Source organism: Anolis sagrei, chromosome 6 (genome assembly GCF_037176765.1).
Source record: "Anolis sagrei isolate rAnoSag1 chromosome 6, rAnoSag1.mat, whole genome shotgun sequence".
NCBI classification, from domain to species: Eukaryota; Metazoa; Chordata; class Lepidosauria; order Squamata; family Dactyloidae; genus Anolis; species Anolis sagrei.
Genome location: NC_090026.1, coordinates 24,725,149 through 24,742,629, shown reverse-complemented (window position 1 = coordinate 24,742,629; position 17,481 = coordinate 24,725,149). Strand labels below are relative to the sequence as shown.

Below are 17,481 nucleotides of genomic sequence, written 5' to 3'. Positions count from 1 at the left end.
AAGAGATCTTTACGCTCTTACTATTTCATTAGAAACATATTTTTAAAATGCCCTCATACTACTAAGAGTGCATCTACACTGTATAGTTATTGCGGTTTGATACCATTTTAACCACCATGGCTTTTTTGTGTGTGTGTCAGAAGTGACTTGAGAAACTGCAAGTCACTTCTGGTGGGAGAGAATTGGCTGTCTGCAAGGACGTTGCCTAGGGGACACCTGTTTGTTTTGATGTTTTACCATCCTTGTGGGAGGCTTCTCTCATGTCTCCTTATGGGGAGCTGGAGCTGACAGAGGGAGCTCATCCGTGCTCCCCCCAGATTCGAACCAACTACTTGTCGGTCTTCAGTCCTGCCGGCACAAGGTTTAACCCCCTGCGCCACCAACTGCTCTAGAATCATGTGAGCTGCAGATTGACATGGTCTTTAACCTTCAATTCCAAAGAGTGAAGGTGCCTCACCCAACTACAATTGGATTCAGCCATGTATCATAGGAATAGTCTCCAGGGCATAATAACAGGAAAGCTTTGCAAAATAGTCCTTCCACCAAGTACTATTTCTTTTTGAGGCTGTCTGAACCCAGGTATTTTGGCCGTGTACTTCCGGTAATGGCCGGCAGGGAGCAACAGTATGTCGCCAACCTTTTGTATACTTTGGAAATTTCGTCAGAAGCATGTTAATTCTAGACCTGGCATTTTGCATTAGGGCGTACCCACACCAGATGTTTTTTGTGGGGAAACAGCTGGCTCAGACTGAACATAATCTGAGTTTAGTGTCCACAATGAGAGTTTTGCTTCTACAGCTTTCCGCACTCATTTGGATCCATCAGGAGTTGGCTTCATATTTGGGCACAATCCACTGGGCTGGCAGAAGAAGACATATCCCTTTCTCCCAAAGGCAACCATCCAGTACCCTAAAATGGTTTCTGAGCAGTCAGGGGATCTACTGAACGGTATAACCAGGCTGGAAAGGGGATCCTGTAAAATCTAGTCCAAGTGAAACCCTCCTGGCCCAAAAAGGCGGATATTGGATCTAACCCAATGAAAGTACTTTTTGCTCCAAAACATTAATCTGTCAAGGCACCCCAGAGAATATTATACTTACATAAGCATGTGTAGCATCTTGGAGAACAGTGGAAGCAGGGAAGCAAAGTGTGGGGTAAGTGAGTCAGGCTTCCTACCCCCATCATTACAGTTTGGTCCCATATGTTTACTCAATATACAACAGAAGGATGCCTATAAGAAAGAGTCCTATTCTGAAGTCCAATGTATCTGGGGCTGCAGCCTTAAATGAGTTAGGAGAGGAATTATTGAATCCCAGTTGGCTTAACAATGAAAGGATTGGTATATCTTTGAAGATATTTTTGGTTCTGAGATTTATTTGGCCATGAGTCAGAATAAAGGGTAAAGATTTGTTTGTTCTTATGGTGAATGATAGCTTTAATTATCAAATGATTAATTCTCCTTGAAATATATCTATATTGGAGAATATGAAAATGTAGTTGACTTATGGCTTAAAAGTAGTTGATTAATGTTCTTGTGGGTTTTTTCGGGCTATATGGCCATGTTCTAGAGGCATTTCTCCTGACGTTTCGCCTGCATCTATGGCAAGCTTCCTCAGAGGGTGACCTCAGTGACCTGAGTGATTCCGGCCATGAAAGCCTTCGACAATAAGTTGATTAATGATTCAAACATTTGAAATCGCTGGTTAAGCAAACGTACCCAAAGGGTGCTCATCCATGCTTCTTCTTCATCCTGGAAAGAAGTGACGAGTGGAGTGCCGCAGGGTTCCATCCTAGGCCTGGTCCTGTTCAACATCTTTATTAATGACCTAGATCAGGCATCCTCAAACTGCGGCCCTCCAGCTGTTGGGCCTCCAACTCCCAGAAGCCCTAACAAGGTTGTTCAATTGTCAGGAATTCTGGGAGTTGAAGGTCCAAACAGCTGGAGGGCTGCAGTTTGAGGATGCCTGACGTAGATGAAGGCTTAGAAGGCATGATCATCAAGTTTGCAGATGACACCAAATTGGGAGAGATAGCCAAAGATCTTGGAGGTAAACACGAGCCTTTCCTCTTTCCTCCCTCCTTCCCTTTCTTCCTTCCATCCTCCCCTTCCACCCTTTTTTCCTTCCTTCCTTCCTTCCTTCCTTCCTTCCTTCCTTCCTTTTCTTTGTCTTTCCTTCCCTTTTTCCTCCCTCCCTCCCTCCACTCCCTCCCCTCCCTCCCATCCTTCTTTTCCTCCCTTCCTTCTCTTTCTCCTTTCCTCCTGGGGGATGTTCAGCCGGGAGAAGAGAAGCTAGAGGGGAGATGAGAACCTTTTAGTTCTTCCCTCCCTCCCTCTTTCCTCCCTCCTCCCCTCTCTCTTTCCTTCCACCCTCCATTCCCACCCTCCCTTCCATCCTTCTCTTCCTCCCTTCCTTCTCTTTTTCCTTCCTCCTTTCCTCCTGGGGGATGTTCAGCTGGGAGAAGAGAAGGTTGAGAGGGGACATGACACATGAGAACTATATTTCAAGATTTTAAAGGGTGTCCCATTGAGGAGGAGTCAGAAAATTGGCTTTCTGCTGCTCTAGAAACCAGGGCTCAAGGGATCAGTGGGTTCAAATGGCAAGGAAAGATATTCAACTGAAAAGGTTAGGAAGAACTTCCTGGAGAGTAGTATAGGTTGCCTCGGAGTGTGATGGACTCTCCTTCTCTGGAGGCTTTCCCGCAGAGACTGTCTATTAGGAGTGCTTTGATTGTGCCTCCCTGCCTGCCAGGGGGTTGGACTGAAAGGCCCTTGGAGTCTCTTCCAACTTTAGGATTCTGTATCAGGTGTAGTCAATAAGGGGTCTAATGGATACACTTTTTCTCTCCCATCCACCATCTCATCCTGACGAAGACCAACCTTTTTGGGTTCCAAACGTCTTTCCTTCACTTTCTGTCTCCAAAAGAGAAGAGGAAGGGGAGGAAAGGGCAGGGAGGGGACTTGAGGAGAACCCCGCTCCAGCCCGCCATGTGGCCCCAAGTTAGAAAGTTTGCCCATGCCTGCTTTAGAGTATTTAGACTGCAGTTGGTTATATATAGATATAGATGTATATTAAATACTTGTATCAGGAGGCAGATCTGCATTAGGATATGCATTTAGCCCTGATTCAGGACAACCAGTGACGTGGGTCTTGGGAATAGAGCTATGACTCGACTATGCCCAAATCAATGTGGTTAGGCTTATTTATTTCAACAGGGAGTGCATTAGATTTCCTTGTTTTGCCCCAGCTAGTCACATGCAACTACACCTGAGAGGAGTTGGAGTGGTCACAGGAGTTGGAGGCCAAACTTGTTTACCTGATGACCTAACTCAAAATGCCTATGAATAGGCTTGGAACTGGGTCTCAGCAGGTCCCATGGCTCTGGCACCAGATGATGTTGATTTTGCATTCCAATCTCAGCTCTTCGTGTTGCTGCCTTTTCAAACAAAAGACCTTCCAGCCTTCATGCTGAAGTGGAGACAAGGACCCATATTCTGTTTATAGTGGAAACATTGGACACAGTCACATGGTCCCAAGCTGGGCTGTGGGCCCAGAGCTTTGGAGAGACAGGTTAAAAACTTCCCCATTCCACCAAGATGGATACGTCTTTTGTTCCTTTCGACCAACAATAAGAGGCTTTGACCCTCTTTCTATTTTTTGAGGGGAGGGGAGGGGAGGACTTGGCAGGATAAGTGGCTGTTTTGGTCTTGGAGCTGTTGCTGGCTCAAGATGGCGAAGGATAAAGACTTGCTTTTTTGGCTCTGAATAAAAGGTCAGCCCCACTGGGAGGAAGCCTCTGATAGAAAACAGTTCTGTCAGGGGAATTCTGCTTAGAGAACGCCTTGTAAATCCCTTCTGTAGGTGCATATTCTGGAGCCTCTAATACAGTTTCTTAACCTAGGGGTTGGGACCCCTGGGGGGTCATGAGGAGGTGTCAGAGGGGTTGTCGAAAACCATCAGAAAACACAGTATTTTCTCTTAGTTATGGGGGTTTTGTGTGCAAAGTTTGGCCCAATTCTACCATTGGTGGGGTTCAGAATGCTCTTTGATTGTAGGTGAACTATACATCCCAGCAACTACAACTCCCAAATGCCGTGGTCTATTTTTCCCAAACTCCACCAGTGTCCACATTTGGGCATAGTCAGTATTTGTGCCAAGTTTGGTCTAGATCCATCAATGTTTCAGCCCACAGTGCTCTCTGGATGTAGGTGAACTACAACTCCCGAACTCAAGGTCAATGCCCGCCAAACCCTTCCAGTATTTTCTTTTGGTCATGGGAGTGCTGTGTGCCAAGTTTGGTTCAATTTCATCATTGGTGGTGTTCAGAATGCTCTTTGATTGTAGATTAACTATAAATCCCAGAAACTACAACTCCCAAATGACAAAATTAATCCGCTTCAACCCCACCAGTATTAATTTGGGCAAATTTGGTCCAGTGAATATCAGATATTTACATTATGATTCATAACAGTAGCAAAATAACAATTATGATGTTGCAACCAAATTAATGTTATGGCTGGGAGTCACCACAACATGAGGAATCGTATTTAGGGGTTGCGGCACTGCTCTAATACATAATCCTTTCTCAGAATCTGCTGCTTCGTTATGTGGAATGGGAGCAGAATTCTGGATGTTTCCTGCTTTTTAGAACACTCACTTGCTTTGTTGTAATAGTGTGCCTTCAAGCTGACTCTGATTTATGGCAACTCTATCCTACTTTTTTTCTTGGAAAGATTTATTCCCAGGAAGCTTAGCAATGCTTTCCTCTAAGGTTAAGGCTATGACTTGCCTAAGATTAGAGTTTGGACTTCAGTGGGATAAGGGAGGATTTGAACAATCCTAGTCCCACATGTAAACCAGAACAAAATAAAAATCACTGCATGTAGTTTGTTCCTCTCTCTCTCTCTCTCCATTTTCTGTATATAGGGAAATATATATGGAAAGCATTTTAAAAAGACCTCAACCCATCCACTTCTAAAATTCACCAAATTTCAGTATATTATCATTCCTGTTTATGTCTGTATGGCGATGTTCCAGAAGCATTCCCTCCTGACATTTTGCCCACATCTATGGCAGCTTTCTGCCTAGGGAAATCCTTTGTTGGGAGATGTTAGCAGGTCCTGATTGTTTCCTGACTGGAATTCCCCTGTTTTGTTTTGTTTTTAGTTGCTCTTTATTTACTTTCCTGATTTTGGATTTTTTTTAAAATACTGGTAGCCAGATTTTCTTCATTTTCATGGTTACCTCCTTTCTGTTGAAATTGTCCACATGTTTGTGGATTTCAGTGGCTTCTCTGTGTAGTCTGACATAGTGATTGTTAGAGTGGTCCAGCATTTCTGTGTTCTCAAATAATATCCTGTGTACAGGTTGGTTCATCAAGTGCTCTACTATAGCTGACATCTCTTTTTGAAGTAGTCTGCAGTTCCACAGATATATAAACCTCACTTGACCTAGTTTCCAACAGACTTCACCACCTCTAAAGAGGCTTGCCATAGATGTGGGTGAAACGTCAGGAGAATATGCTTCTGGAACATGGCCATACAGCCCAGAAGCATATTCTCCAGCAACCCAGGAAAGTAGTTACTTCAACTCTCAATTTGGAGGCATAATAAAGCATTCTGTGATGAAACTATTTAGGGCTCTCCTTAAGTGATATTATTTTTTTCTTATCTCTATAGTAATGTCAACACTTAATGTTTTTTTTTTCTTCAGGAGTGACTTGAGAAACTTTATTGGCCATCTGTAAGGACGTTGCCCAGGGGACGCCTGGATGTTTTGATGTTTTTACCGTCCTTGAGGGAGGTTTCCTCTCATGTCCCCATAAGGGGAGCTGGAGCTGACAGAGGGAGTTCAACCCGCTTTCCCCAGATTCAAACAAGGGCTTAACCCAGTGGTTCTTAACCTGTGGGTCCCCAGGTGTTTTGGCCTACAACTCCCAGAAATCACAGATGTTAGGATTTCTGGGAGTTGAACCTGGGGACCCACAGGTTGAGAACCACTAGTTTAACCCATTGTGCCATTGGGGTTATGCTTAGAAGACGTTACGTGTTTTGTAAGAAGTCAGATTGTGGCAGTTCATCAATGACCCAACTAGGGGACCAATGGGAACTTGGTAAATCAACTTCCCATGTATTCAACAAGGCTACTTGAGCTGGAACTACCAACTGGATATAAGTTCCTTATATTTATTTATTATCACAATCGTATGAAAGAAAAAGAAGCAAAAACTCATTCCTCTCTAGAGACTTTATTGTTAAGAGTTGGGATTCACCATCCACGGCTCTGGGGGGAATAAAACAGAGCTCACACATTCTCAAACACAACAGGATCCCATGATATGCGGGAGTCAAAATTCCATTTCAAACAATGCCCCTCCGTCCAGGAAACTGAGCTATCAACACCCAGTTCCTATTCAGAGTCAACAAGGAAGTAACGCGACTTTCCAGTGGACCATGATATTCCATGCTTGAGAAAGTGATGCGGGATCACTCCAAAGTTTACATGCAGAATACCTTCCTTTATAGCTGGTCCAGAGAAAATATATTACCTTGTTTTGAATCCCTTGTTCTTTTGAGATCAACATGGCAAACACTATCTAAACATTTTTAATACAGCCAGTAACATTCAGAGAACTGATACAGTTGGAATCCCGTTTACAGAAAAAGCTGATGCAAGTGCACCCTCCACGACACCATGAGAGCCCTGCTCAAAGCCAGAAGCTGGAGCCCATTACAGTCAGCGCGTGTTGTGAAATTCACGGCTGATGACGGTCGGAGTCTCCTCCACACATCTCATTACACGAAGCCAGTATATAATCATACAGACCGTTGCCTGCTGTGCTGGCACAGTTGCGACAAGACAAACCGTCTCAAGCCACGAGCCTTTCTCCCACCCTGGCCTTCCTCCAAGAGGAACGATCCCACCCTCCCCGATACCCCCCAACTCCCCAATTTCACCCTCACCCAGCCTCCTAAATGCCCCTAATCACCCAAATCACTCGCTGTCTTAGCAGGAACTGTACATGCACACCACAAAGCGGCTACCATCTATGACGGGTTAGTTTCACTAGGGGCAGGGAGAGGAAGGAGAACGAATCGGAAATGCAGCCCTTGGTTACGGAGGAATATATGCATGGAAGAGGAGAAAGAAATTCCAAATAGGGGTGAAATGGAGGGTCAGTGTCTTTCAACGCAAGAGTGCAGAGATTGTCTTAACCCTGAGAAGGAACTAGAACCTTCTAGTATAGGCCGAATGATGGAAGACGTGGGAAATGAGACCAAAACAGGTCTGAGGATACAAAGGTATGGTGAGGATGGGGTGCAGGATGACGACAACTCCCGTTTCAGGAGCACGATGTCGGCACGAGAGTAGCAATGCAAGTGCTCTCAGGGGCTTGTGCGTCTCTCGTGTGAGATTCTGCTTTTGGCTATGTACATTCCAGAGGGGGACAAAGAGAGCGATAAGCAAGGCAATCCAATGCCCATCCAGGCTACTCCAAAGAACTCCAGGCTACTCACTCGGAATTCAAGAGGGAGGAACAATGGTTAGTTACGACTTGGACAGAAAACAAAAAACCCAACAATATAATCCAAATCTCCCTTTGTTAAGAAAACTAACTGTGCAAATAGGGATGGAGGAGAAATTCAAAATAAGTGCTTGGGGGGGTCTAACAGTTTAGACAATTTTATAGTACTCAACCCATATCTCTTTAGGTGCTGAGGGTCCCTAAAGAATCTGGAGGCTGACTCTAGTTTTAGGTTACGAGAGAGAGAGAAGCAGACAGGGTTGGCGAGGGAGGTGCGTATGTGTTGGGTGAGAAGGATGGGATGGGAGGGGGTGGAGTTAATGTTTGTTTTAAAAAGTGTAAAACTGCATCCCATCTGGGCCTCCCTGGATGTTTAGTACCGTTAGGGGAGATCATCGCATGGCCCAGTGGCCGGAGTGCACTGTGGGATAGCAGAAGTCCTGTTCAGAGGTGGGAGGCGGTCTTGTCCTCTGGCCCGGCGCTCAGCAGGACACCTCCATGGTGGGGGCCGGGGGCTGCGGTCCCCCCGCCTCGCTGCTCTGGGACAGGGTGCGCGAGCGGGAGCGGTTCCCGTCCCCCGAGGCGGCGCTGGACAGAGAGGCGGTGCGTGAGCGAGACAGGCGGGTCATGCAGGACGAAGCCACTGTGGGAAAGAGGAAAGAGTCCGAGTCAGATAAACCCTTCTGCAAGCGCTATAGTCCATTCTCAAAGAGTTGCTGTGAGTTTTCTGGGCTGTATGGCCATGTTCCAGAAACATTCTCTCCTGACGTTTATGCCCACATCTATGGCAGGCATTCTCAGAGGTTGAGGGTTTTCCAGGCTGTATGGCCATGTTCCAGAAGCATTCTGTCCTGACGTTTCACCCACATCTATGGTAGGCATCATCAGAAGTTGAAAAGACTGTTGGAAACTAGGACAAGTGAGGTTTATATATCTGTGGAATATCCAGGGTGGGAGAAAGAACTCTTGTCTGCTTGAGGCAAGTGTGAATGTTGCAATTGGCCAGTCTGATTAGTATTGAATAGCCTTGCAGCTTCAAACCAGACTGCTTCGTGCCTGGGGGAATTCTTTGTTGGGAGCTGTTAGCTGGCCATGACTGTTTCCTGATGTTTCTTGTCTTGCATTCACCTGTTTTCTGAGTGTTGTTCTTTATGATTTTATGATTTTGGAGGGTTTTTTTAAATACTGGTAGCCAGATTTTGTTCATTTTCATTTCCCTTTTTGTTGAAATTATCCACATGCTTGTGGATTTCAATGGCTTCTCTATGTAGTCTGACATAGTGGTTTTTAGAATGGTCCAGCATGTCTGTGTTCTCAGATAGTATGCTGTGTCCAGATTGGTTCATCAAGTGCTCTGCTATGGCATTGTAGCTTCAAAGCCTGGCTGATTGCTGCCCGGGGGGATCCTTTGCTGGGAGGTGTTAGCTGGCCCTGATTAATTCTCGTCCGGAATTCCCTGGCTTTTTTAGTGGGCTGTTTATTTAACTTTCCTGATTTTATGTTTCTTGATTCGCACCCAAACACGAATCAAGAAACATGAAAGGCACTGCAGACTAGTTTAACCAGAAAAGTCAGTCATAGCAGAGCACCTCATGAACCAACCCGGCATATTATTTGAGAACACAGAAATGGTGGACCACTCTTAACAACCACCATGTCAGAGAAGCCATTGAAATCCACAAGCATGTGGACAATTTCAACAGAAAGGAGGAAACCATGAAAATGAACAAAATCTGGCTATCAGTATTTAAAAAAACCTCTAAAATAAGGATAGTAAACAAACAGCAACACTCAAAAAGCAGCGGAATCCCAGATAATAATCAATCAGGGACAGCTAATACCTCCCAACAAAGGATTCCCCCAGGCAGCAACTAGCCAGGCTTTGAAGCTGCAAGGCTATTCAGTACTAATCAAAGTGGTCAATTGCAACATTCACACTTGCCTCAGGCAGACAAGTTCTTTCTCCCACCCAGGACATTTCACAGATATATAAACCTCACTTGCCTCGTTTCCAACAGACCTCACAACCTCTGAGGATGTCTGCCATAGATGTGGGCGAAACGTCAGGAGAGAATGCTTCTGGAGCATGGCCATACAGCCCGGAAAATTCACAGGACCCCAATAGGCTGTTAGGAATTGTGGGAGTTGAAGTCCAAAACACCCGGAGGGCTGAAGTTTGCCCATGCCTGGTTCAACATCATGCCCACTTCTCAGCAGTTGTATCCATATGAATCATGCTCCCCAATGACACACCCAAGATGCATGTAGGGTGCAAAACCTACCATCTACACACTATTAGGTCATTTCCATAAAATGTTAATGATGTGAGCAATTTTATTTTGGAAGGCAAACCCAGGCTTCCGATGGTGCCGAGCCAGGAGCTGTATGAGATCATACAAAGGCCCGCCATCAGCCTTCGTGACGTAGGTGCACAACTAAAATCCAAATAAAAACACCGCAAACAGCTATGTGTGTCGTAATGCGGGGTTGTGCACACAGGAGTGAGGGAGTCACAGGAAAGGGGTGAGCAGACATGTTGAGGAGAGAGTGTGTCAAAAGGATTATGGGTGACGGGGAGGGGGAATTACCACAGAAGGTACCTGACCCCTGACTCAGTTTCTTGTCCAGTACATGAGGGACTGAGGAGAAATAGGAAAAGAGACCTCAGTCTGGAATGGTGGGGAGTTCCTTGGGGATGAAAATTCACTACTGTTCAAGGATTTGGCCAGAGCTTTTGGAGGTCTTTGGGAATTTTGATGATATAAGATGAGGTCTTCGGAAAGATGATGGGTCAGAGATACTCTTTGTGTTACGAGGGTTGAATGAAAAGTAATGCTTCCACCTTCATAACTCCTCAACAGATGGCAGTACTGGTATGAGGAAGGTACTGGCTTGTTCAGTAGACTCTCCTCTACAGTTCCATTTTGGTAGGAAACCTTAGCATTGAACGGTTGTGTTGTTAAAGTGAGAAGTAGGGAACCCTGCGCAGACGGTCGGTCAATGCGACTTCAGCAACGTGCAGTCATTGAATGCAAGCTGTTTATGGTGATTGTGTTGATATGAGTACTGTGAGTCGTTTGCATTCTCTGATGAATCTTCTTTGGGGTGACACCTTCTGCTGTCAAAAATTCAATGACTGCACATTGCTTAAGTTGCATTGACCGGCCATCTATGCAGGGTTCCATACTTCACACTTTAACAACACAACCGTTCAATATTAAGGCTTCCTGCCAAAATAGAACTGTAAAGGAGAGTCTACTGCACAAGCCAGTACTTGCCACATACCGGTTCTGCCATCTGTTGAGGAGTTACGAAGGTGGAGGCATTACTTTTCATTCAACTCTCGTACTACAAAGGATTTGGGGACGGTGGAGGGGATTATACTAACTAGATTCAAGGCTGAGCCAAAGATTCAAGGTTGATTGCCAAACTTACCTTTAGATTTCCCCTCTACAAAAGCAAGAACCAAGAAGTCCTAAATTTTTGGGCATCATCACCTAATCTAGTTGGACGGTGTTGGTTGTAGGTGGGTACAATAATCATGAGAACACCAAGGAATTTATACAGAGACATCTGTCTGTTTTGGGATATGTAAGTACTTCATCACACTAGAGATTGAATCCTCTTTCAATTTGGTTTCTGCATCCTGCAGAATTCTGGGACTTGTAGTTTAGGGAGGAGCCTTTAACAGCCTCACTACAAACCCTAGAATTCTGCAGAAGGAAGACATCAGATTTAAAGTGGATTCATTCTCTAATGCGATGAGATCCTAAAATGTACAGTTTTTTATTGTGTCAGAAGCGACTTGGGAAACTACAAGTCGCTTCTGGTGTGGGAGAATTGGCTGTCTGCAGAGATGTTGCCCAGGGATGCCCGGATGTGTTACCATCCTCTGGGAGGCTTCTCTCATGCTGGAGATGATGGACAGGAGCTCACTCCATCTCACGGATTTGAACCGCCGACATTCAGGTCAGCAGTTCAGCTAGTACAAGGGTTTAACCCTTTGCACCACTGCGTCTCCATGTACAGCTTAACTCCACCAATAATGCAGGCCCTTCATGGGGTGTAGAAGGGAGAACAGAGTTTCAGAGACAATACTCACTGTATCCCATGCCTTGCACAAAGTACTTGAAAGCCTCAGTCAGTTTACCAGGCTGAAAAAAAGAGGAAGAGAGGAAAGAAAGAAGAGAGGAAAATATCACAATTGTGCATATATTGGAAGTGTAGGAGGCAAAACAAAAAGGATAACCAAACCTTTCCAATTGTTTGTTCTGCTGTGTTTGCAAAATTTCCTCCCTCACACTTTTTCCAGGAACATAGACACAATGCAATTTTGGTTTTAAGCTTTAAAGATCTAGTATTTTGATCCAATTTACCATATATACTCGAGTATAAACCAAGTTTTTCAACTCTTTTTTAGGCTGAAGCCCCCTCCTCTCAGCTTATACTCAAGTCAAAGTTATTTATTATTTTACTGGGTTATTATTATTATTTTATTACATTTATTATTTTACTCTAATTATTATTATATTTATTATTTTACTATAATTATTATTATTATATTTATTATTTTACTCCATTATTATTACATTTATTATTTTACTTTATTATTACTGTTGTTTTTATTACATTTCCATTATTTTACTCAATTATTATTACTATGTTATTTATTATTTTGCTCTCTTTATTATTATTGGAAGGATACATAAGCACTTTTACATTGAAGGTTAGAATAATGGTTTAATCAGAGTTTGACAGTCTTATCTTAAATTATAGTTTTATGTAAATATTCAAAACTAATGCCTCAATTAATGCAATTTTATTGGTATCTATTTTTATTTTAAAATTCATCAGTAGCTGCTGCATTTCCCACTCTTGGATTATGCTCACATCAATACGTTTTCCCAATTTTTTGAGGAAAAATTGTGTGCCCTGACTTATATTTGGGTTGGCTTCTACTCGAGTATATTGGTAGTCCCTCTTTTTCCTTTTGTTTGTATTTTTAAAAAAACAAAATAAAATATTCTGTTCCAAAATATCAAATCATCTCTGTTTTTACTGTCTTTCTTAGGAACTCACTTCAGGCTTCCAGTTTGAGAAGCACTCAATTTGGCCAGGAACAAAAAATAATAAGGGGGAATCCTGGACCCACCAAAATGGGCAGGGGCTTCCTACAAATCGCAAGCTACGTATTTCCCATGTCTGACCTGGCAGAAAAAGAAATGATGTTAAAAAACATTTGTTCGCTTGTTATTTTAACAGCTTAAAAACATACAACCCAATAGTGTCTCAAACGTTCCTCTCGAGCCTTGGGTAATCTTACCTGGGTCAACTGTGGTTGTCCTCCTGAGTCTGCCATCTGAAAGGCAGAAAGAGAAGTCAAAATGGGCAGCACACAGCTGTTTTCTCTCTCTTTTTCTTTCTATTTAACTTATCTCTAGATGGTGTACTGGAATGATTGTTTGCAAGGCTGCAGATTCTATTAACTCAAAAGGAAATATAAATGATGAAAAGTGTTTTTGTGCATCTATGTGAGAAATATACCGATATAAAGAAAATCAACTCATTTGAGATGTGGTGCTGTAGGAGAGTGGACTGGTAAAAACAAAAGTAAATTCCTGAACTTAAACGCTTTCTAGTGCTTCATCACACTAGAGCAGTTGTTCTCAACCTGGGGTCCCCAGATGTTTTTGGCCTACAACTCCCAAAAATTCCAGCCAGTTTACCAGCTGTTTCATTCAACTCTCATACTACAAAGGATTTGGGGATGGTGGTGAGGATTATACTAACTGGATTCAAGGCTGATCCAAAGTAGATATGATTGCCACCATTACCTTTAGATTTCCCCTCTCCAAAAGCAAGAACCAAGAAGTTCTAAACTTTTGGGCACAATAAACCTTTGAGCACAATATTGGAGGTGGGTACAATAATCATGAGAACACAAAGGAATTTATACAGAGACATCTGTCTGTTTTGGGATATGTAAGTACTTCATCACACTAGAGATTGAATCCACTTTCAATTTGGTTTCTGCATCCTGCAGAATTCTGGGACTTGTAGTTTAGGGAGGAGCCTTTAACAGCCTCACTACAAACCCTAGAATTCTGCAGAAGGAAGACATCAGATTTAAAGTGGATTCATTCTCTAATGCGATGAGATCCTAAAATGTACAGTTTTTTTATCGTGTCAGAAGCGACTTGGGAAACTACAAGTCGCTTCTGGTATGGAAGAATAGGGAGTTGTAGGCCAAAAACATCTGGGGACCCCAGGTTGAGAACCACTGCACTAGAGAATGAATCCACTTTAAATCCGGTTTCTGCCTCCTGCAGAATTCTGGTGTTTGTAGTTTAGTGAGGCTGTTAAAAGCTCCTCCCTAAACTATAAACTCCAGAATTCTGCAGGATGCAGCAACCGCATTTAAAGTGGATTCATTCTCTAGTGTGATGTGGTCCCTAGAAGCCAAGATGACTAATTCAATGCTGTCATATTTTGGCCGTTTTATGAAAGAACATGACTCACTAGGAAAGGCAATAATCTAGTTAAAGTAGAAGGCAGTAGGATAAGAGGAAGGTCGCATTGCAGGTGGATAAACTCAATTAATATTGAAAATAGCAATCTTCTGAAGCCTCCATTAGTTATTTATGTATATAATTACTTACTGTATTGTATGTGTGTATTGGTTTGCAATTTTACCTAACGTCTTTATTGTTGGGGGGGCTGCAGAACATGTGACCAGGTTTGAGCATGTTCAGGACCTGGGACACCATTTTAGATCAAAGGCAAATATATTTTAAATGGAGAATAGATGTTTTTGGGCACCTAAAGGGACACTTTTGAAACTCTGCTGAATATATATTTTTGTGCATTGGCATGCTCTTAACAGTTCAAAGACATAACTACATATATTAGTTTAACAGCTGAGAGACCTAGTTGACTTTCATGAATGCTGGTGAACATCGTTTTTCAAAAGGCCGTGATTTCTAACAAGGTCATGCCTTTCCTGTGATCAGTGGTTTTTCAAAAAGGTTATGCATCTCATTTCCCAAATGGTTATGGAGATTCGCATTTCCCAAAAATTAAGGAAGCCATGTCTCTGAGTCTGTAAGAACTGGACAGGGCTATTGGGACAGGGTAATGTCCTGCATTCATAGGATGGCATAAGTGCTGACTTGAAATTAGTAAACAACAACAAATGTGTATATGAAAGAGAGAACACAAGACAGAAAAGAATGGAGGCAGGGAAACAAATTGGGCGTGAAAGTTGCTCCATTTTGAACTCAGATAAAATCATAAAAGCTTCCAGTCTCTCAAAAAAGATATAAAACACACAGTTTTCACTCCAATGGGCAAAAAGATATACAAAGTGAGTATTAAAAGAGAGGGGTTGACACCAAATAAAGTATCTATGGCAAGCATTAGGGATCATAAAGCTGAAATTCTGGGGCTGTTAGACCATATCTAAGAACTATTGACAGAAGTGTAGGAGGAAGACGACAGGCAAAAAACAACGTTCAAGAATGAAAGGTTGAGGCAAGGCTAAAGGAAGTGAAGGGTTAGATCAGGCTTTCTCAACCTGGGGGTAGGGACCCCTGCGGGAGTCGTGAGGGAGTGTCAGAGGGGTCACCAAAGACAATCAGAAAACACAGTATTTTTTGCTGATCATGGGGGTTCTATATAGGAAATTTGGCCCAATTCTATTGGTGGGGTTCAGAAAGTTATTTGATTGTAGGTGAACTACAAATCCCAGCAACTACAACTCACAAATGTCAAGTCTATCTTCCCAAACTCCACCAATGTTCACATTTGGGCATATTGAGTATCCGTGTCAAGTTTGGACCAGATCCATCATTGTTTGGATCCAGAGTGCTCTCTGGATGTAAGTGAACTACAACTCCAAAACTCAAGGTCAGTGCCCACCAAACTCTTCCAGTATATTCTATTGGTGATGGGAGTTCTTTGTGCCAAGTTTGGTTCCATTCCATTGTTGGAGTTCAGAATGCTCTTTGTAGGTGAACTATAAATCCCAGCAACTACAACTCACAGATGATAAAAATCAACCCCCCTCCACAACACCACCAGTATTCACATTTGGGCATATTGGGTATTTGTGCCAAATTTCACCCAGTGAATGAAAATAAATCCTGCATATCAGATATTTACATTACGATTAATAACAGTAGCAAAATTACAGTTGTGAAGTTGCAAGAAAAATAATTTTATGGTTGGGGTCACCACAATATAAGGAACTGTATTAAGGGGTCACAGCATTAGGAAGGATGAGAAACACTGGGTTAGATGGACAGGTTATCCTTTGGGCAATTGTGAGAGGCACTACATACCTTGAGGAAAGAAGTCTGGGTTGGATCCAATTTGGAATTGCACTCCACCTGTTAGGAAAGAGACTGTATGAGGATCAAGAAAAATGTGCAGTGAGAGAGGCTGTGTCTTCTGTTAAACTGGAAAATAGACTATTGGCATCTCAGCAAGAGAGGAAGCCCAGGGCAATTCAATTCTGCAGAGCTTTTATTTTTTAACACTCACCACTGCATCTTCATGGGGCGCTTGATCTCCCACCACTAACATCACAGGACACCTGCCAGCATGAACAGGAGGGAGAAAAAGGAGACAGAAGGAGAAATCTGTTTAACAATGCAACTCAACTCTCCAAGTCAACAGCCTTAAAGTTAGGATTTTGAAGCCTAATCATAGTTATCTTGATACCCATCCTCGATGTTTACCTCCTTTTAACAGGGTATAGTTTATCGATGTTTATGAAGTAGTACTTGGATTAGCTTTTCAGGTGTGATGACTTTTTCCCCTTCATTTTTCCAAAGGGTTGAGTGGAGGCGGAATAGGGAACTTTAGCCATTAAATAAACACCAAGAGGGAGAAAGGCAGTTAGTGGCTCCATCTATGCTGCTATTTCTATCTCTGCTGACTTTTTCTGCATATTCTGTGAGTGAGCCATTATAGTTCACAGTAATGTCTTCTTTCTCCCATGGACATCGAAGAGGTAGCCACCTTAAGTCTGGTATGTATTCATTCAGCTTCTCTGGGTGTTGGAGCAGGAAAGCTAAGTGGTTTTCTAGAATTCTTCCACTTCATCCTGGAACGAAGTGATGAGTGGAATGCCATGGGGTTCCATCCTGGGCCCGGTCCTGTTCAACATATTTATTAATGACTTAGATGAAGGGTTAGAAGGCATGATCATCAAGTTTGCAAACGGCACCAAATTGGGAGGGATAGCCAATACTCCAGAGAACAGGAGCAGAATTCAAAACCATCTTAACAGATTAGAGAGATGAGCCAAAACTAACAAAATGAAGTTCAACAAGGACAAATGCAAGATACTCTACTTAGGAGAAAAAAATGAAATACAAAGATACAGAATGGGGGACGCTTGGCTCGAGAGCGGTACGTGTGAAAAAGATCTTGGAGTCCTCATGGACAGAAAGTTAAACATAAGCCAACAATGTGAGACGGCGGCAAAAAAAGCCAATGGGTTGGCCTGCATCAATAGGAATCTAGTGTCTAGGTCCAGGGAAGTCATGCTACCTCTCTATTCTGCCTTGGTTAGACCACACCTGGAATATTGTGTCCAGTTCTGGGCACCGCAACTGAAGAGAGATATTGATAAGCTGGAATGTGTCCAGAGGAGGAAGACTAGAATGATCAAGGGTCTGGAGTACAAGCCCTATGAGGAGCAGCTTAAAGAGCTGGCCATGTTTAGCCTGCAGAAGAGAAGGCTGAGAGTAGACATGATGAGGGCCATGTATAAGTATGTGAGAGGAAGTCATAGGGAGGAGGGAGCAATCTTGTTTTCTGCTGCCCTGGAGACTAGGACATGGAACAATGGCTGCAAACTACAAGAAAGGAGATTCGATCTGAACATTATGAAGAACTTTTTGACTGTGAGAGCTGTTCAGCAGTGGAACTCTCTGCCCCAGAGTGTGGTGG

At 43.1% G+C, this 17,481-nt stretch overlaps 1 protein-coding gene across 7 annotated transcripts in view; it reads right to left on the bottom strand.

Moving 5' to 3' along the window:
- Positions 1 to 6,230: 6,230 nt before the first annotated feature.
- NDRG2 (NDRG family member 2) overlaps positions 6,231 to 17,481 on the bottom strand; it is a 63,085-nt gene continuing 51,834 nt past the window's right edge. For 6 of the 7 annotated variants that reach the window (XM_067469944.1, XM_060780605.2, XM_067469945.1 and 3 more), the window contains 6 exons: positions 16,066 to 16,117; positions 15,864 to 15,911; positions 12,848 to 12,883; positions 11,627 to 11,678; positions 10,130 to 10,163; positions 6,231 to 8,167 (listed from right to left, as the gene is read on the bottom strand). In XM_067469944.1, coding sequence (XP_067326045.1) covers positions 7,969 to 8,167; positions 10,130 to 10,163; positions 11,627 to 11,678; positions 12,848 to 12,883; positions 15,864 to 15,911; positions 16,066 to 16,117 — 421 coding nt within the window. In that variant the 3' untranslated portion in view covers positions 6,231 to 7,968. The remainder of the gene's footprint in view (positions 8,168 to 10,129; positions 10,164 to 11,626; positions 11,679 to 12,847; positions 12,884 to 15,863; positions 15,912 to 16,065; positions 16,118 to 17,481) is intronic. The other variant, XM_060780602.2, reaches the window with a different exon arrangement.